Source organism: Drosophila santomea, chromosome 3L (genome assembly GCF_016746245.2).
Source record: "Drosophila santomea strain STO CAGO 1482 chromosome 3L, Prin_Dsan_1.1, whole genome shotgun sequence".
NCBI classification, from domain to species: Eukaryota; Metazoa; Arthropoda; class Insecta; order Diptera; family Drosophilidae; genus Drosophila; species Drosophila santomea.
In genome coordinates, this window is record NC_053018.2 from 1279148 (window position 1) to 1300147 (window position 21000).

At 46.5% G+C, this 21000-nt stretch overlaps 1 protein-coding gene across 4 annotated transcripts; it reads left to right on the forward strand.

The window, feature by feature from the left end:
* The first annotated feature begins 530 nt into the window (after window positions 1-530).
* LOC120448568 (protein FAM135A) lies at window positions 531-20929 on the forward strand. Of its 4 annotated transcripts, XM_039630628.1 has the most exons (10): window positions 531-754; window positions 8444-8627; window positions 9737-10056; window positions 13035-13341; window positions 15219-15248; window positions 15515-15702; window positions 15762-18687; window positions 18746-18957; window positions 19026-19266; window positions 19321-20929. In XM_039630628.1, exons 2-10 carry the CDS (start codon window positions 8551-8553, stop codon window positions 19511-19513), a joined length of 4494 nt encoding a protein of 1497 aa, XP_039486562.1. In that variant the 5' UTR covers window positions 531-754; window positions 8444-8550; the 3' UTR covers window positions 19514-20929. The 4 variants fall into 4 exon arrangements, with proteins under 4 accessions (XP_039486562.1, XP_039486558.1, XP_039486560.1 ...); XM_039630624.1 differs by lacking the exon at window positions 15219-15248 and having other exon boundaries at window positions 19321-20928; XM_039630626.1 differs by lacking the exon at window positions 15219-15248 and having other exon boundaries at window positions 8447-8627; window positions 19321-20928.
* Window positions 20930-21000: the final 71 nt, after the last annotated feature.

Consider the following 21000-nt stretch of genomic DNA (forward strand, 5'->3'; position numbering starts at 1 on the left):
CAACGTTTTTATGCACCTTAAAATGCAAATTCACATAAAAAATAATTAAGAAATTATGATATTCATATGGTAACTTTAGATAGTTAATTTTCAGATAATATTTTTTCTCACATTCTAATCCAAATTAGAATAAATTAGGCAGCCCTACCACAATTACTCTGTGACCAGTACTTTCAATGAATTAGCACTTTCATTTCGCTAGAAAACTGACGCCACATCATTATGGCCAATTAATCAATCACTTATCACCCGTCATAGCCAGAACATTCAAATACCCATCATTCAGAGACCATGCTCTTCACCTTTTCTCTTGCAGTTGACTGAAGAATATTCGAATCTATCTGAACCAAATCGTAGCTGCTGAAAACTCGGCCAAGAGCACGAGGAACACTTCAACCCACGACGCATTCCGTGGTGCGTTCTCAGCAGTGGACTCTCAGTGCTCGATTCCGATTCCGATTCCCAGTACTCGGGCTCTCATTTTCCGGCGCAGTGTCTCCGTCTCCGTTCAGTTCGCTGTAGACATTTTCCCGGTGCGGACGTGCGTTTGGCGGTGGAAATTGTCGAGCACGCCGAAAAAGAAAATACCACAAATAGTTGCGCTCGGTGTAACGCTCGGTTTCTGCGGTTTCTACGGTTTCTGCGGTTCATTTTTCGGTTTATTTTTCGGCTTGTGCACTCTAATTTCATTAGCCGGAAGCGAAGGAAAGCGGGGAAATGGAAGTGTGCCAGTAAGCCGGAATCCGCTGAAGAAGTGCGTAAATTATGACATCGCGATGGCTCGAAAATAGAAGAGAGAGAGCGATTGTCTCTTCGGCTCTTCTGGCTCCCTGTAACCCAGAAGCCCAAGTGTGTGTCCTGATAGCATCGCCTCGCATCGCAGAAAGTAAAATTGGGGCAAAGTGCCTGCCCCAGAAGGGGTGGGGACCGCCCCCGCTTAAAGTGCTCCTCGTTGTCGCAGCCTAATTAATTCAATGGCCCCACTCTGCTGCACCTAAATTTAGGGCTGGCAGAAGGGACGCCACTTTTTAAATTCCCATCCAGCTTTGGCGATATTTTTACTACGGGCGAAACCCGAAACCCGAGAGCCCCTAAAAGGACAGCAAACTTTTTATCGAAACCCAAATAAGTTTCGTTTTTAAACTACTAATTTCCCGAAAGTTACTTGATATTTTTATCGCAGTCCACAACAACACATTATATTCCTGCATTTGCACGCCATTCATAGAGCAAACAACTTTTCGCCGCTGGGTTAATTATTTTTAAATTGCAAAAACATTTCATACGCAAAGCCCCGCAGAGCAAACGCAAAAATATATAAATACATTTCCGTTTTTCATGGCCACACAAAAATGAGCGACAAAAAATCGGCAACGCCGATTTAGTAGGGCAAAAACCCCCTGCCAACAAATAATAAAAAAGAAAAGCCAAACAAGCCCAGAGAGCAAAGTGAATTCGGATTCGGAATGGCATGGAAAAGTGTTCAAAACCGAGTGACAAGTGCGATTCGAGGGAATCTTTTTTCAGTGACAGCCCGAAATGTGCGAGAATTTATGATGCATTTAATTAAAACGAATTTCGGATGGCTCGGAACAGGACGGGACAGGACATTTGCTCGCAAATTTAATGGTCAATGTAAAGGACAAAATAGGGACCCTCAATGGGGCGACAACTGCGCCCAACACCGTGCTACAAAATTCAAATCAATCTTGATGGTTATTGTGGAATGTGATACCTAAGTTAACGAGGTGCTAAAAAGATGATTTCTTCAGGTGCTAACCTATTTATTCGATAGCTGCACACTTTGAGGTACCCTTATATGTCTAGAATTTGGTAGAGCCAAGACCAAGTTGTGTATCAAGCTTCTCCCAATTGTTCTATATAAGCATTTAGAACCGAATAAAAATCGATTTATTAGGAAGCACAACCACCTTCGCATGACTAACTCAACTCGACTCGCGTTGCGACTCCATTAAAAACTCCTTACCGCCGACGGAGTTTCCTGCGGCTCTCCGGTTTCCTTGCCGCGTGCCTAGTGTAATTTGGCCATGTGTTGACACGACCACCTATTTGAGCACCAGCAGCCCCCGAATTCGTAGAACCCATCCAGTAGAAGCCAGTAGAACCCAGTAGAACCCAGTAGAACCCAGTAGAACCAGGAGACCAACCAACCTCTTGCCGAATGCGTGAGTCACATGTCAGCGTGCTGCTCCAGCTCCATCTCGACCACTTCACGTCATGTTTTGGCCGCCGACAAACATGACATTTTACGGTTCTTTTATGCTTGCCACATGTCACGACACAGTTAACTGCCGCATAACGCAAAAACACCCGCACAACATAGCGCAACTCAACTCAACTCAACCCAACTGAACTGAACTGAACTGAACCGAAGCGAACCAAACCCAAACCCGAACCGCAGTAGACACATGAGGCTGTGGGAGACACACAGGGGTTAAGGGCCTCCTCCTGGCGAGATCTATGACATGGCTGCTCTGGAAAACATATAAGAGCCGCATATATTTATGTGCACACTGGAACACTCGGATATTGGCTATGGCCAGCTATGCAATTATGCAAAAAGGGGGCGGACCACGGGCTGTCTGTCAATCATGGGGAAATTGAAATTGCTGTCGACAATCGTGAGCTTTTGGGGTTAAAGTTGGGAAAACACTAAAGGGACATCAATTGATGAAATGCCAGGTGATGTGATGGGTAATGCCTCGGGGAATTGAAACAATCTATAGATAAGACTAGTTGACACCCCTTCTTGCAAACAAGTTCCATTTCCTATATACTTTATGATAAATCATTTACGCGTATATGCCCAACATGCTGCGCATACCAAATAAAAAGGTACCAAATAAAAAGGATAACCCTCTGGTGCCCGAGGACATGGGACTTGCCGGGGTTGACTCTTTTATTGCCGTCACTTGAGCCAATATTTGCACATTTCAACAATGTTGCCATTTTTCCACGTGGGCGTTACCCTTTCCGAGTATCCTTGCCACCCCCAAAACCCGTTCCGAATCCTCCTATTCAGCCATGCATGCTTAAATGTAATGAAATATCCTGTTCCGACTTCAGGATCCCCGTCCACCGCCAGGCGGGTCGCATAAAAAGGCTCAATTCAATTTTTCCACACCCCAACCCGTGGAGGATCCGCATCCGAATCCCCCTGCCACCGCTACTACTCCTGCTCCTGCCCAGCTGCGATTCGGTCTGCTGCCAATTCAAGTTGCCATTTTCATTAGGGAGTCCAGACCCAGCAGGTCCTTCAGGTGCTCTGCTCGCTCTACACAATGCTCAACTCGTTGAGCTTTGTTGGAGCCAACCAAGTGGGAAGGGTCCTTCATAACGGAGAGCCGGCGGATGTGGACGTGGATGTGGATGTGGGTGCTCGGTGCATATAATTAAGTCATCCGGTGGGCGGGGCAGACGCCATGCATCATGTATGCTCGGAAATGCTGCAGAAAGTTGAGCAAATTATGTTGTAGCCCACCGGTTGCAAGTGGAGTTCGTGGCTTGATAAATAAATTATTTCACTTAGTTATTCCTGGCTAGAGAGATTCTATATTATAATTATGCTGCGCTAGATTCAGAAATGTCTGGCTTCCGTATTTTATTTCCCAGTGCTACCATGTATTTGCTCTTCCAATTCATTTTAATCACGCTGGGTATTCACTTTCATATATGCCAGAATCTTGCGTTTAATATTTAATATAAAAATTGTTTTTGAAACCTACCTAGACTTCTTTAAGTTAAGCATCTTTCCCGGATCCTCTGAGTTTTCTTGATCTTTTTCATTTCCTTTTCCATTTGCCACTTCCATTTCATTTCGCAAAGCTCCTTTGAGCCTCCGTGCAATCTTTCATTGCTTCGTGCCTCTTTCACTTCAATTCCATTTGACGCGCCACAAGATTTTCCCCGCCACACGTTTCAATCGCTTTCCGCCCATTTTCCACTGCAACGTGGCCACGTGTAATGCGAGACTCTGAGTTGTGAGAGGCCCGTATAAATGCTGACCACTCCGTGCACTTGCCTTTCACTCGCCTCAAGCCCAGTTTCTCAGTTTCCCAGTTTCCCTGCTTCCCAGTTTCCCAGGTATTTCCTAACTTTCATGGACTTGAGGTCTGCTTCCTTTGTTATTGTTGGCTGCGCACTTGAGTTGTTCGGCTAGCCCTTTATTGTCCTCCGCTCCACCCCTCTCCGCACTCAATCCCCTCCGCCAACTTGGCGCAAACCCATTTGGGCCTCGACACGTGAACGTGTGCAAGTGGCCCGCCCGATCGCCCCTGGCTTTTTCCCCGGCACGCGATGCACTTGGCCAAGATACCTCGCCACCCCTCAGCCCCTTGGCCACCTTCTCCTTTTGTAGCCGCCGTCAGCTGCAACTGTTGGCAATTTCTTATAGCTTCCCTGTGCATGGCAGGGTATATTGATTCTAATAAAGGCGAAACAGCTTCAAAAGCGAATTCTTCAGCAGTTTAATATGATATAAGTATGTTTGTGCCGCATGTGTTCGCGAGTTCTTCAGCATCACTTGATGCCAACATCATTCCATGATAGATGCGAAAAACCTAAAAGATTGTAAGTTACCAGGGTAACTACTAGTCCGTACCTTGCGCAACGCCATTTACCCTGCCCTATTGTGCACAATAGACGGGAAAAGAGTTTGGAGGCCAGGGAAAATAATTTTCATGCTCATGGGCGGCGACGATGTCGGCACTCGAGGGCATTTTTTACGAGATTCCTGAGCAGATGGGGGGAGGAACGAGCTTAGCTTTCCGAGTTGATGAATAATTTAATGGAAAAACACATGTTTCTGGGATGTGGAAGCCGCCGCCCAGGCAAACAAATCGGTCGACGAAATTGTCTGATATGGAATTGCCTATTTCCGGCTCAGTCTGGCGGCAAAAGAAGTTGTCATGGGACTGGGATGTACATATACATAGGTAGCCAAAAGTTGCCGGACAACCAAGTTAAAGGGCTTTTCCCGGGCTGCTGTGTTTCGTGGCAACCAAGATAACAATCACAAAAAATGTTCGCTTCAGAGTTTCAAATTACATGCAATAAACATGGAGTTGCAGTCTCGAAGTTAGATAAACACAATTTGCTTGATGTCGAAGTTTCGCAGCTTGGCGCCGGCAAGTAGGCAACATAAATCGTTAATGAACGAAACTGAGTCGCTGGAAGGAAGCTATTAATTTTTCAAGGACCTTTGGTCGCTGGGCAACGCCATCTTTTTGATCCGACCTACAGCTTAAAGCTGTACAAAATGTTTTAATTCATTTTTTACAATCATAATGCCAGATGTGAAGAGCAAATTAATTGAGTTTATGGCCTTGAACGCTGCCCAAAATAAAAGGGGGGCCCGAAAAGGAAATGTTACCGGCCAGTGGCATTAAATTGAAATATGAACATGAAAGCTTCTGTTTTCCATTCATCAACAGGCCACGACGACCTTAGACATTAACACATTCACACGCCATGTTTTATGCATACACACTTTGCCGTAGTATTTATCAAAATAAGTGGTGGTTCGAGGGGTGGGAAGGGAGGGGAGGACGTAAAAAAGAGGACGTGTCGGGGTCACCAACTTATCTTCATCTGGGAGGGAAGGAAGGAAGGCGACCAACCCTCGTTTGTCTGCCATTGACGGCCCTTAGTCCTCCGTTCTCCCTACTCACTGCTCACTACTCCCTACTTTTCCTGTCTTCCTGCCATTTGGACTTTGGCCAGTCGACGATGATTCAGGACTCACTCCAAAGTTGGCCCAAAGTGGGTTGCTGGGCTCTGGGAGATGCGGCCATCTCCTTTCTCATTTCCTTCGCGCGGAAGTCCTTTTTTTCTTCATCCTAGCGGGGACATTAGGGATAATCATTACGATGATAAGCACGAACGATTTGATTTCGCCCGTTTATGGGTCCGTTGTCATCGACGGGTTTGCCTTGGCTGCACTGGCAAAAATTTAAGTGAAGTGATGATAAGAATGCGTTGTGATAAAATTCCTTAGCAGTTTAAGGAGCTACCCCTACTTTCTGAGTTGTAAAATCAAATATATTTCATTATTTACTATCATTGCCTTTGTTCACTGCACATTTTTTTTATCAGTGTGTGGGACTGTAGGTTCAGCGATCGGAAGTGCTGCACGTATGCTGGGGTTTTTGCGCCTTGTTTGCTTGCCCGCCTTTTGTTTCGATAAGTGACTCAAGTGGCTTTTGTAGCTTTATTTTTATGGCGTACTCTTGGTGGTCTCGCTCCCCAAATTGAATAGTTCACAGCTCATTTTGCTTATTTCTATAGTTAGGCAAATTTGCGCACCGCCTTTGATGCGGAAACTTTATCCTTTCGGCTCTTAATGCAGTTTTATGACAGTTTCCAGTTTTCAGTTATAAACTTGATAAATGCATTTCGTCTTTGTGGTCTTCTTAGTTGGCCAAAAAATCCTCATTATAGTTCGGCTTTGCCATTGTTAATCCACGGAAATCCCACTTTCCACTCCATCCATTGCGCAAATGTGTTTTTCGTTGAGCTTTTAAAAGTTTCCGCTTCGCATTTTGTGCCATGCCAAAAATTTCGTACTTCTGTGGACGCATTGTGCACTTTATTCACAATTCGTTTTTTGCGTGAACTTTAGAGTTGACCTAGTTTTCTTTTGGATTTTTTGTTCAATTCGCTCAGACAGCGCGGCGTATACGTAATATTCGGAAGTGGGGGCACCATGTTTGCGTGAGCGAAAACTAGCAAGCAAATTTGCTTTTAATTTCCAAGAGCCAAAGCTTTTCGTAGAGCATTTCAAATTCATGAACACAAATATTTGTCTAGCGAGAAGGGAATTGGGCTCACTTAATGACAAACTAAGTCAAAATGTAGCGACAACATTTGCCCATACATCACGGGATAAAACATGGCTGATGGCTGATGGCTCATGACTGGGCCCCAAGGACCCCAGGGGCGGAGTTTTAAGGACTTTACCAACAAATGGCATCATCACTTTCACTCACCAAGTCGCAGCCAGCGAACAGTGCGGCCGAAAACTACAAGTCTGCGTCTTATCTGTCTTATCAACTTGGTTAAGCGATGAGCTTGGGAAATAAGAAGGCGAACTTGAAGCAGAATAACTAGCAGGACTGCCCTAAAAACATATATATAGATTAGCTACTTTGGCTTTATATTTTGATTCCAAATTACTAACCATTTGGTAATCATGATGGGAAGGTTGCCCATAGTGCTGTGTGTCGCAGTGTAATTCTTCTCTCACACATGCCACACATGCCACCCATGCCACCCACCTCTTGGCTCACTTAGGTTAACCCACATTGACAATGAGGCAAACAACAGACAGATGTTTTTCTGGGGAGAGGGGGGAACAGACATGTTCTCCTTACCAGGCCATCCTTAAAAGTCCACACGGAGCACAGAACTCTTTCATCAGCAGAGGCAGTGGGAAAAGCTGAGCAGAACAGAGCAGAAGCAAAAGCAGAAGCAGAAGCAGCTCTTCTTGCTGTGCTTCCATTGTGTCGACAAGCGAGGTCACCCAAAAGTGGGCGGAAAAGCGGTGGGGTGGCATTAACTGCAGCACGTTAATGTTATTGTAGGCGCGGTTGTCGCAGGCGACTGACTGACTTTCCCGCTTTTTCCCACTTTCCCTCTCGTTTCCCGCCGCGAGCGAGAGGAAAGGAGCTTTTGTTGTTCGGGCGATTAAAAGTTGTCGTCGTCGTTGTTGCTGTCTTCCTTTCGCTTTTGGCCCCATTCGACTGACATCGTGGCGGGGCTTCCCCCGTTCTGGCCCACTGTTGTTGTTCTTCTTCTTGTTCTTGTTGTTGTGGCTGACCCGCTAACCTCAGAGCTCACAAACACACGCAGGCACACACACACACACTGATCCAGCTACACAAAGGAAAAATTCATGAGAATGGCAGTCCACCCACTTTCACCTTATGGCTTATAGCAAACGCCTTTGTGCAATCGAACTAAGACCGTTTAATGCTCAACACACGCTTAAATTGGAAGTTAGAACAGATGAAAATCGAGCTTTCATGAAAAATGTCCTGATTTACTTTAAAGAATTTAGTGTAAAATGTATAGGATTAGGGCACTGCTCGATGTGCATTACTATGCTGACCCATTTTTAAAGGAATAATATCCGATTCGGGTATTATTTTTTCTCTGTACCCACACCCGCTGTAGAAAGCAATAAAGCGCAGGGCGAAAATCACCCACTTGGCACGGTTTCCTCCCACAATTACGCGGCAATCAATTGGCCAAGCTGTCAATAGTTGCCAATAAATGTATTGAGAGCACGGCAAACGAACTTGGCAACGTCGTGGTTGCATTTTCCGATTTCCAATTTCCGATTGTCCGTGGGCGCTGCAGTGGGAGCCAAAAATTATATGTAAAAAGCATAAATAAAAGTAAAAACTTATCTCTTCCCTTCCAGCAGCGAGGAGCCAATGAACTTGCTGACAACTTGAGACCACGTGACCACGAGGAGGAGCATCGGGGCATCGGGGAATCCCCTTTGGTCGGTCAAGGAATCGGGCCACCATGGGCGACCTACAGGCCACCATCGAGTTCGTCGTGGAGTTGCACAAGTTCTTCAATGTGGATTTGTTTCAGCGCGGGTGAGTCTGTCCTTCGAGTTTACTTTTGAAAAGCACTCAAACTCAGCGATGTACTAATCCAAGGCGTCGAAAGTAATACCACGAAAGTTTTCTGAAAACGCCGTGAAAATTGATGGATTAGCGGGAAAATGCGTTAGTCAAACCTAGAGCTATAGGCTCCAACTTTTCCATTTAAAGTTTGGCCAAATCTACATTTGTCACCGTCTAATAAGAATCTAAGATCAATAAACGCTTCCAAATTGGCTTCCTGCAATTAGTGCCTTTGTGTGTAGATTGCAGCTTGCCAACGATGATTTGCACTTCGTGATTACTTGTACGCAAACATTTAAGAAATCCGGGCCAAAAGCGAATATTACACTCGTTTCCCCCTCCATTGGCACAAAATATTTCAAATAAAATTGTTAATTTTTCCCCCATTTGCTGAGCTCGTAACACAGACCTTTGAAGTGCTGGGCAAACAAAGTGAAATGCAGTGCAACAAGCAAATAAAGACTGCCCAACCAATCAAGAGTCGGTTTCAAAAAATGCAGACATGTGTACATACATAGTATGTATATATAGTGACCGTAGCACTCACTAATTGTCAGCCAAGTGTTTATGGGATTTCAATTTGTTGCTGCTGCTCTTGAAGAAAACGAACGCCGGCCAACGGCTCATGTTTTCGAAATACACAAAAGGGGAAAAAAGGGGAAAAAAAGAAACGTGTGCCAGTGAAAATGAAAGAAAAATAGAGCATTTGTTTGGGCTGATGTTTGTGTCTGTTTTCCTCCGATTTCCCATTGTTCGCTTGTCACTGCAAATGAAGCTGTTGAAGACCACAGTGTCAGTGGCCGGCAAATCTGCTGGGAATCGAGGGTTCCTCCTCTTGAAGTCTTTCGACAGCAAGTGGATAATTGCAGACATTCGATAGCTCAAAGTTGAAGTATACGGGGTATAGATTAATTAAAGGATATTAAAATTGCTCTAGTGTTAGCTGAAACTCATAGAAAAACATATCAAAGAACCCTTGCAAAGAACACCCTAAAATCGAAAGTTAATATAGCTTACAAATGTTCCCTACTGATAAAGCGAATTTAATTAATCCCCCCACCTTTCCCCCTCGTCCACAGACTCTACCAGGTGCGCTGCGGCCTGCGTGTCTCACCCCGCCTGCCTGTGCAGGTGGAGACGAGCATTCCGGAAGCCAGTGGACCCGGAAAACAGAACGGACACGCCAACGGCGCCAGCACCGACCACGGCAGCAGCGATAGCGAGCGGGGCGAGCTGTCGCCGGGGGAAGTGCCACGCCTCCACGAGTCGTCGCCGGGGGGCAGCTGCTCATCCGCCTCCGTTATTAACGGCAGCGGCGCCTCGCGCATCTTCCAGATACTCTACCGCAACGAGGAGGTTCCGCTGCGCGACATCATCCACTTTCGCAGCCACTTGCTGGGTGAGTGCACTCGGAAAAATCATGATCATACCTTTATCATTTGGCAGCTAGTATTCGTGTGTGTTTTTTCAAAAGGTTCTTAACCCCTGAAGGCGAATAAACAGTGTTTTTTAAGAGTGTGGCCATTGGCCAAGTAGGCTGCCGCATAAATTGCACTTTCGAGTGCCTCTTGCCAAGAATGCGAAAAGGCAGCGCGTTCTTCCGCGTTGTTGGCATTGCAGAGTTCGCTTCAATCCACGGCGAACATTCTAATTCAACTCAATTAATTATAATCCATCAAAAGAAGATTATAATACACAGAATTTATTAGACTGCTAAAGATGCGAAATTAAATTAAGGCAGTGTCACAAAATTGCCAAGCAGACGGGGCTAGAAATGTGCACTTTGGCGAGTGGCAAGAATGCCGGGAATTCCCCGCTGCCGCATTGGTGGCATTTTGATGGGAATCCGGGGAAAAACACCAGCGCGGGTAACCAGACACCAAATCACTCGACCAGCCAGTCAGCGGACAGCGAAACTTTCGGAGCCGAAATGAGTTTATTGTTCGATTGGAAATATAAATCAAATTGTCAGAGAACGGACCAAAGTTCTGCTCTTGGCCAAAAAAAAAAGTTTGCAGCTCTGGGGATCGGGAATGATTCGGGAGCTGAATGCATCTGACCACACGGGACAGATGTCGAAGACGTATGGCAGGACACAAACTTCAGTGGGGAAACTTCCTTTCGTTCCACCTAATTGCATTTATTGCTGACTGCAGCTAAAAGGATTTTTGCTGCCCTGGCTGCAATGCAATTACGAAAAGTTGGGAACTCCTTTTAGCAAATTCTCGGCCAGCAGCACAGTGAAAACTTGGCCCACACCATGACCCAGTTTGCATTAATAAAAGAAAAACAAGACGCCGAACGAAAGACAGACGGCCAAGTTTAAGAAATCTAAAGTCAACAATTTAGTTATGCATTACAAGAATGTACGATGAACTTGGAAGTGACTTATACAAACAGCAAAGAAAATTGCATACCTAAAACAAGTTTCATGCAGGTTTCTGATACATTTAATTTGACGAGCACAAACAATATTATATATTATATTATATTATGCTCATTTTGTACGCTTAAATGCGCGCCTATAAAATAATCAATTTAATAAATATTTGTGTACATGGTAACCGCACCATAAAGCCCAATAAAAGCCGCATAAAAACTTAACGGGGCAAAAACATAAGAGGAAAAAAAGCAAATCGAAAGTAAATTTCAACATTATGGGTAGAGTGAGAAGCTGGCGGAAAATGCGGAAAAGCCCATGAAAATATGTACACACGCGGCGGCAGCAAATGGAAATGTTGGATAAAAATATAAAGAGATATTTTCATTCGCATATTTATGGGTATTGTGTAAGAAAATAAAAGAGCGCCAGAGATTTCGAGGTGTTGAAGTGCCGGCATAGCGATGAGCACTTGATGGACGCCTAAGCACCTCTATTTTGCTACGCCAGGATCCCTATCCTTATCCGTATCCTTGTAGCTGGTAGCTTGTAGCTAGTAGCTGTTGCCTTTTATTTTCCGCCCGCCATCGCAGCCTTCGACAACAATAGAAACATCATCCACTTGGCTGCCGAGCAAAGTGATTAATTCATTTGGACAAGTTTCCCGGGCAAAGTGCGGGGTGTCTAGAAAGAGCCGCAAACAAAAGTTACTTTTCAGTTGACAGCTCGCAGTCTGTTGTGGATGCCTCTCGCATGTGTGTGATTGTTGGGCTTTCCACTTCCCCCTTCCCCGTTTTCCCTTTTCCCCGTTCCGGTTTTTCCCGCCTTTCCGCTTTTCCGCTCCTCCCAACTGTGCAATTTATCTTTCGTATAGTTCGTACAGTGTGTTACTGCACCGCAGACAATAAAATAAACTGTGTCGAGCGGCGGCGAGGAGACCCTTGTGAAACCCTCAGCATTTAAGTTATTCCAGCCAAAAGCAATTGTCACCACGGACCACATGGCGGATGAGTGATGTGGCGGAGGACCCAGCAAAAATCTCAACAAGCCAAAGAGATCTGGCTGCTCTCCGTTCTTTTTATTGCCTTCCGCCATAAGTAAATCCTTATTTTATGAAAACAAATGAATTTTATGGCCCCACGGAGGGGCAGGCTGCTGGCATCCCAAGTAGGAGCCCCACAAACCCATAAACCTCCATCGGCATGTGAAGCAAATTGAATTTGATTAACATTTTCAGCTCGCAAACGACGTGGATAGCTATAGGTTAGATGGTCTCTTTTAGGGGGAGGAGCGGAAACTCGGATGATTATTATTATGGAGTGGCAGGTGGAATATTCGGTAATGGTATTGATGAATATACACAGAAAGCTGGGCGTCTACAATTCGATTCGATTCGGCTCACTTGTTGAACATCCAATAAAGAAAACCGCATCCACTTTCTCAGATTTGTCTTATTTGAAGCCTGCAGTTAAGTTGCCCTAAATTTCCCATAGTATAACATTTAAATCCTTGCATATTTAATACTGAAACATCTGCCTGCATCGACAATGAAACCTAATTGATTGAGTTCCCAAACACAACTAGGACAACATTTTCCTGACTCATCGATTCACTCGGTTTCCGGCCAACGATTTGCTGTCTTCGCAGAATTTTGACTTGTCTTTGTCGCAGCACCACTACATGGACATTAACCCATTTCACCGAAGGGTGGTGGGTGGTAGGTGATGGGTGGCAGACCTATCCCAAACCACCCACTTGCCACTATTTCGAACTAAACGAAAATCGATAGAAAAACAAATAAGCCAAGACGGAATTGAAATGGGGTTTTGGAAGGCGAAGGAAGATGCGGATGGGGCATGGGGTAAGCAGGATGTTTGCATGCAGGATTTTCTGCCGCATTTATCCCGGGGATTTGCAGTTCACTCAACCTCAAGACGGATACTCACTTTTTTTTCCTATTTCCCTTACCTCCTCTCATGCCTTTTCGATTTTTGCAGTTGACAGTCGGCACCTGAAGGAGTCCATTGAACGGGCCGAGTTTTCGCTGCAGTTGGAGCTCTGGTTTGGGGAGCAGAACGGGTCGAGCAGCCTGAATGGCAATGGAAACGGCAGTGGGATGGGCAGCTTCTCCGGACCCGCCAGCTCCGCCCTGACACTGGCCTCCACCAGGAACCTGCAGCTGAACTTTCATCCGGGACGTGGCCTTCACTACCATCTGCCGGTGCTGTTCGACTACTTCCATCTGGCGGCCATCAGTGTGGGCATCCACGCCAGCCTCGTGGCCCTCCATCAGCCGTACATCAAGTGAGTAGTGGTGCACTGGAAAATAATAGTAGTAGTTATTACTTTATTGGGTAGGTTTGCCCAGTTAACTAAACAGAACTAAAACAGTTTTAAATCAATTCAATTGCTACTTGCGCAATGCACCTACGTAGTCACTCAAGTTAAAAATTCCAATTGAATGCCAACGATTTCGCACAGTGTAGGCATGGGCTCAAGTGTCAGTCGTTGCAGGAGATGCAAAGTGAGGATGACAACATGATCTCTAATGTCACCGTTGATACGGTCATATTTTGCACAGTAAATTGAACCCGCTGCGTGGGCGGGACTGCATGGGTCAGTGGGCGTGGCAGTTCCCTCCTTTTTTATCGTGTCCTGTTGCGTGGCGACTGCTGCATCAGCAGCAGAGGGGCGTGGGCGCAACGGGGGCGTGGCAACTGGCGGCCAGTTACCCGCACAAATCATTTCCAACTCATTAAAATTGCACACAGGCTCCCCAGGACGCAGCGCCTCCTTTTCGGCCCACCGTTCGCACAAAAGGGAGAGAATACAGAAAAAATGTCGAGGCATAAATTTTAATGACGCTCGCAATGCAATTGTGTCCTTTGTCCTTTGGCTCCTGGCTGGGAAAAGTTGCTAGGCAAAGTACACAACACGAAACTTGCGCGGCTAACAAGATGCAGAGGCAGTTGGAGTTGCTGCATCCGAGGGGCGTGGCTGCATCCCAGGGGCGTGGTGAAGTGCATCTGCCGAGTAAATTTTTACGCCGTTTGATTCGGCAAAAGTTGTATCCATCCGAGATCCGCCATCCGCCATCCGCCATCTGCCATCCAGCTTGCGCCAGTATTTCCCTCTTATTATCCTTGACAAAGTTTGCCTTCTTTTCTGTGAGTAATTCCTTAATCTGTTTTATATTGCTAAAAGTTGTCGGCAATTTTCGAGTGCAAATCCTCTGCTACTTTCCCAACCAGGAGCAGCAGTTTGAGGTCCTTGCCAGAAAACGAATCCTTTTGCAAACATAATATGAAACGGAATTTGAAATTCGCTTAGGCCGCGTAGTGCCTTCTATCTCACTCGTGCGAGTATGAATAAAATATCATCTCATTGGGCTCTGGAATTCCTTGTTGACCTTGGCCTTTGCCCCGATGTGCCATACTCATCCTGATTACCACCAATCCCCGCCAATCCTGCAGCTTTCGTCCTCGTGAGCAGTGCCGTAAATTGCCTGATTATCTCGGCCAACTGAGGTCCAATCATCCTCTGCAGGCGGATTGGCTTTCCAGCGGATTTTCGGCGGCGAAACTTTAAACATAAACTTTAAGGATTAAATCTTTCGAAGACATGGTGTTTTTACAATAAGCTATTTTCAACTTAACATAGCTTAAATAATAATGGTACCACTTAATACAATTATTCCGAATCACTTTCAGAACGGATTAATCTTAGAATATATTTTGTAATCCTCAATCTTCCAAATTTCTTTTGTATTCCACTAATTGGCAAATATTTTAGAACTTAGATGTTTATTATCATTTCATTATTTTGGTTTGTTGAACCTACTTTTTGCACTCTATAGCTAGCTGAATTTTCAACGAAAGTATTTATTAAGAATTTAATAAACTATTGCTTGGAAACTAAATATATATACACAACTAACAAAACATTAAGAAATAAAATCTGTGTGGCGAACGTGGGAACCTTTTTTGCTGACAATAAGTTGCAGTTGTAATTCAACCGTTTATCATTTTCTATAACCTGCGATCCATTTATCTCATTTTTGTGCGTCAACGATATCGAATAAAACCCAAACACATAATCCATACCAATATCACTCAAAAACGGATCGCAACCGACCAATACAACACTGAAAACCGAAAACTGAAAACTGGTTGCGGTTGCAGGAAAAGCGTGTTCTCGTATATGAAATTCTGGTAAGAGCCCATCATAACTCCATCACAACTAGATCTCCGTAACTGTGTAAATTCCGTACTTCAATCCGCTCGGATCACGTAGTTGGTGTAGTTTCTGTGGCCGGAAGAGCCTGCTTTATGTATCCGTATACGTATACGTCTCCGTCCGTCCGTCCCTCTCCACATCTCCACTTTTATGTGTAATTTTATATGGTAGATATGCACTGGATGTTCCCAAAGCGAAGGATTTAACTCTGGTCCTTTATGGCCTTCTCATTATATTTTAGTGCCCCTCGCAGTTCGAAGCCGTGGAGTGCGGGCAAGCTGAGCTGCAGGGGAAACACCTCGCCAGGACCCTTGGAGGCGGTGTTCTTCGGACCCCAGATAGGAGGCACCACCAAGTGCAGCGGAGGACCCGCGGGCAGACTGCTCCAGTCCAGAGCCATTCATCGCGAGATCTGCTGCTTGCTGCTAGGTATAAACTCTGCTTTAGACTCCAAATTAAGATATTTCTACTGGAACTCCTGCTTCCAGGTGCCATTGAGCAGCTGAAGGCCACTCTGAACGAGTTCAGCACAGTGCTACCGCCGAGTATAAACTCCCAGATTGGTTCACCGCCTCTGCGGGAGAATGACACGGGAGAGCGACTGCAACTTCTGCTGGACCAGGCCAAGCAACTCGAGGCGGAGGAGGATTTCGCCATTCGGGCCAACTCGGACATAGCCCAACTGTGCGCGGAGAGCATTTTCTGGTGGAGAAGGGTTCTGCTGGCCTCCAGATCCTCGACGGCTGTGCACACACTACTGGCCAGGAAACACCACATACTGCGGGTGCGAAGGTTCGCCGAGGGCTTCTTTGTGCTGGAGCAACCGCGGCATGCGGCAGCTGGGGGTTGTCAGGACCAATCCAATGGGTCACCCGCACCTGGCCATTGCCAGGGATACGTGGCCATAGCGGAGCTGGCCAGGAGGAGTCGCTATCTGCAATCCCTGCCGCCGCTGCCAGTCCATTGCACGCCCATCGACGGTGACGCCTCGTCCCTGCCGCTGATCTTCGAGGATCGCTATGTCACCCCCAACAGCACCTATGCCAGGAGAAGATCGGGCAGTGATCCCCAGCTAGATGAAACAGTCGCCGTGGTTGGCGCTCAGAAGAAGAAGGTGGACAAAACCCACTCAAGCAGCAGCCTAAACGGCATCAAAGACTGTTTGGCCTGCCATTTCGACTATGATTACCCGCAGACCAATGGCTCGGGCCCGGCTCATCCGCACGCCAAGTGCGTGATCACTCCGAGATTCGCTTTGGGCGGGGAAGTGCTCCAGGCGAGTCTCACCATTGCACCCAGCAAGGAAGCAGCTCCGGAAGCCGCCGTTCCGCCCACTCTGCGTCACAATCTGTCCAGACACTCGGTCACCGGTTTGCTGGAGGATCTCGACCTGGATTCCAGTGTGCCAGCGCGGCACAGCAAGTCCCTGGACCAGCTCGATGGCTGCGAGGGACTAACCACAAACCCAGTGAGCACGACCAACAACCACACTCTACCCCGACTCCAGGCGGACGATCTGATGAGGAACATATGTGAGTTTCGGCAGCGGTATGGAAAGTTCGATTACCTCCATGAGATCAAGCTGCTGAATCCGCCCAAGCAACAGCATCAAGCTGCTCCACAGCAGCAGCAGCAGTGCAACAACGGTTACAACTCCCTGCCCAAGTCCATGGTTCCCCCGAGGAACTCCTATCCACCGCCTCCCCCGAGTCAGCACACCACCATGCCGAGAAGCAACTCCTCGCAGATACCTCGAGCCGTGGAGATTGCCCGGGTGAGGGTCTCCGACATCAAGGAGATGTTGAGGCAGGGTCAGCTGAGGAAGGAGTCCAGCAGCTCGGAGAGCGACATGATGCAGAAGCTCCAGATGCTGAGCTCGAACAGTGTTCCCTTTCGCTTGGAGGGAACCAGCAACAACAACACCACCAGCAGTGATCCCAACACCAGTGGCTTCAGTGAATCCCTGCCGAACCTGGCTCCACCACCGGAATTCGATTCGGACTCGCAGTTGAGGCGGCAGAGGAGCAACTCCACCTCATCGCTGAGCGAGGAGAGTGGCTGGGTGAGCAGCCGGAGGAGCTCCCTGGCCATTTCCAGTCCGGATACCATCACCAGTACTGGTATGACCAATCGGCAGAGACACACCCAGCTCAACTTGGGAATGGGCATGGCCATGGAGACCCGCCTGAACGGCGAGCAGCTGAGATTACGCCTACAAAAGGTCCTGGAACAGCAGCAGCTCCAGCAGCAGCATCCCCACAAGACCCGGAAAAGGCAGGCTGGATCCTCCAGTCAGAGCAGGACACCCGCCCGCCAGCAGACTGAGGTACACAAGAAGATCTCCTCGGTGACGGTCAATATCAAGCGAGAGCGTTCCCGTTACCAGCTGGATAGACTACGCCACCTGCCCAACGGGGAGTCCACGGAGGTGGAGGAAATGGAGCCACCGCCGAGGAGGAATCGCCACAAGACTGCCTGCGAGAAGTCCAAGTCGGATTTCGATATCACAAGTCTGAAGGACATGCAACCATTGGATGCAGTGTGCTTGCCGCCTCCCCAGCAGTTCCAGGATCAAGAGCAGGAGATGGCACTGGTACTGGCTCCACCGCCACCCGATGAGTTCCGTGATCCGCCACCGGAGCCAGCTCCAGCAGCACCCATAGCACCAGTTCCGCCACCTGCTGCACTGCCCCCAACGGGAAAGACCAAGATCGTCGCTTGCCATCTGCCGCCACCCTTGAAGGAGCGCCAGCCCATTGGAGCCATTGATAATCCAGTGTACCACATCTACGAGTCACTGCGTCCCATCTCCACGCCGGCCATCTTCAGCAACAAGCCTGTGCTCAAGTCCCACAGCTTGGCGGAGTTGAAGAGACCCCAAAACCTCCCCAATCATTCGCTCAACCACCAGTGCAAGACGCACGCGATCAACGGCAATGGGCTGGAGAATGGTGTGGATCAGGAGCAGGATGAGAACAAGGAGAACTCCAATGGCCAGGTGAGGACAACCAAGCAGGGCCACAGTTCCAATACCAATACCAACTCCAAGCACAAGCGCAAGGGCCAGGTGGCCTCCGCCGTGCAGGAGGCTCCTCCCAGCATCTCGCTGCTGGAGTTCGAGAAGTACCGCGAGGAGTTCCGCAAGCAGATCAAGTACCAGGGCAGCATATACTCCGACTACGTGCAGCTGGCCTCCGAACTGCCCTACTTCTACATCAGCGACGAGTACCGCGCATTCTCGCCCAACGGAATGCACCTGGTCATCTGCGTCCACGGGCTGGATGGCAACTCGGCGGACCTGCGACTGGTGCGCACCTATCTGGAGCTGGGGCTACCCGGTGTTAATCTGGAGTTCCTCATGTCGGAGAGGAACCAGGGAGACACCTTCTCGGACTTTGACACCATGACTGATCGGTAAGCAAACATCAATTATATCTGATATTCTCTTTCCTGAAAATCTTGGATCGTTCAGGCTGGTTACCGAGATACTCTACCATATCGATAGCTGCGCCCTGAATCCCGCTCGCATTTCATTCGTGGCCCATTCGCTAGGAACGATCATTGTGCGGAGTGCCCTGGCCAGGCCCCAAATGAGGCCCTTGCTCCCGCGCCTGCACACCTTCCTCTCGCTCTCCGGACCCCATCTGGGAACGCTCTACAACACCAGTGGGTTGGTGAACATGGGTGAGTCTGCCAAACTCCTCCATCAGCAGTTGCATGGTAATTAACGTATGGTTTCACACCTTCCGCAGGAATGTGGTTCATGCAGAAGTGGAAGAAGTCCGGATCCCTGCTGCAGCTCTGCATGCGAGATACCACCGATATGCGGAATAGTTTCCTATACAGGCTGAGCCAAAGGAGCACCCTGCACCATTTCAAGAATATCCTGCTCTGTGGTTCAAGCCAGGATCGCTATGTCCCAGCGCACTCGGCTCGATTGGAGCTCTGCAAGGCGGCAATGCGGGATAGCTCCTCCTTGGGTACCATTTACAGGTTCGATTGAAACAGGGAATTGTTTAACTCATGACTATAGAGACTCCTTTTCAGGGAAATGGTGCACAATATTATAGCTCCGATTTTGGCCAGGCCCGAACTGACCTTGGCCCGCTTCGATGTCCATCATGCGCTGCCCCACACGGCCAACACTTTGATCGGTCGAGCGGCTCACATTGCTGTCCTGGACTCGGAGTTGTTTATTGAGAAGTTTATGCTGATCGCAGGACTGAAGTACTTTAGTTAACCAGCTCACTGAGTTGGCCCAAAACACTGCTGACTTAAAGGTCTTTAGAAGAGTCCAAGTGAATTAGTCAAGTACATAACACAGTTGAAAGATTCAACTACCAATTAATTTGATTAATTAAATATAGAGATTATTTTCTAAAAGGAATTTTAATTTAAAAACTTTTGTTTTGTTAATTTTTTAAGATAATTATGTAGTTCCAAACAATAATGCGGTTTTTGTTTTCCTCAGTTGTATATATTCAAAGTAAAGATATTTTTTTGTAACTTTCTAACTTTCTTTTAATTTGCCGTACCTTTTGTTTTGTAAGCGGAACTTTTAAATACACAGGGTACTACTCATACATAAATATGTAGAAGACTAAAGAAGAACCACAGTCATCAGATCAGCCAAATAATTCCAATTGATCAGCGATTGGAACAAGGAATTTATTGAAGCAAATCGTTAGACTTGAATTTTTTACAAATGCCACTCTTTTGTAGCGAATTGAATACACTCAGATACGAACAAATCAAAAACCAAAGAATGTTTAATCAAAAACCTATAACCAAAACCAAAGTCAGCATAATGTTGAAACACACGCGTTGATGATAATTACATGTTTAGCTATAAGAGTTGAGCGCATACAAAGCAAAAACAAAAGCCAAAGACATCATAAGTAGTGTTAAATTCCAGTTCAAAACTATACACGAGACTTTTTCGAAACGGTTGAATTGCAAATGGGAAGTGAACGAAAACAAGAACGATCATGTTAAGTATACGTAAACTATCGATAGTAGTTGAGCACAGGAAGGAAGATTGCAAGGTTGCATTTTGATGAAAGTAGCGAAATAGTGTTAGCAATTTTTAAGACTAATCAAAACACAAACAGAGACAAAATGGTTTTTTCCAAATCTTTTTACTGCTAGAAGAGAGAACAAATTTAGAAGAACTAGAGATAAAGTAGAGGTAGCGTTGAACTAGTCGAGTTGTTAGTAGTTGAGTGCATTAATGGATCGTCAATTAGGTGGAGGACTGGACGATGTAGAGGTTTGTTTGCAGATTTCAACTTTTCATTGGGGAACAAGATCCGTAACGTAGCGTAGAGCAGTTAGGACAAAGAACTTTGCAAATTTATAGTCTAGTCTAAGCCATAATTCTGTGTTTTCTACGCTTTTTCCAATTGCTGTTGTGAACTACTACTATTTGTGACCCTTTCAGAAAATGCATTATTTTTACGTGTATAACCGTCCTAAATGTTATGACGAAAAACGAAGTGTGTAACTGGTTTTAAAAATGTTTGTGTGCGTCTAAAAATTGAATGTGTGTTAAAATATTTCCTAGGGCACCACGATTTTACTACATGTATTCGACCTAATTGTGCAAATTTCCCTAAGTTGCAGTTTAAACTTTTCTTTACGAATAAAATATGCTAAAATCCAATTTTAGTGGAACATAACTCAACAGTATTTTATTTTTACGTGGGCTTACAGGTAATTTATGGAGTT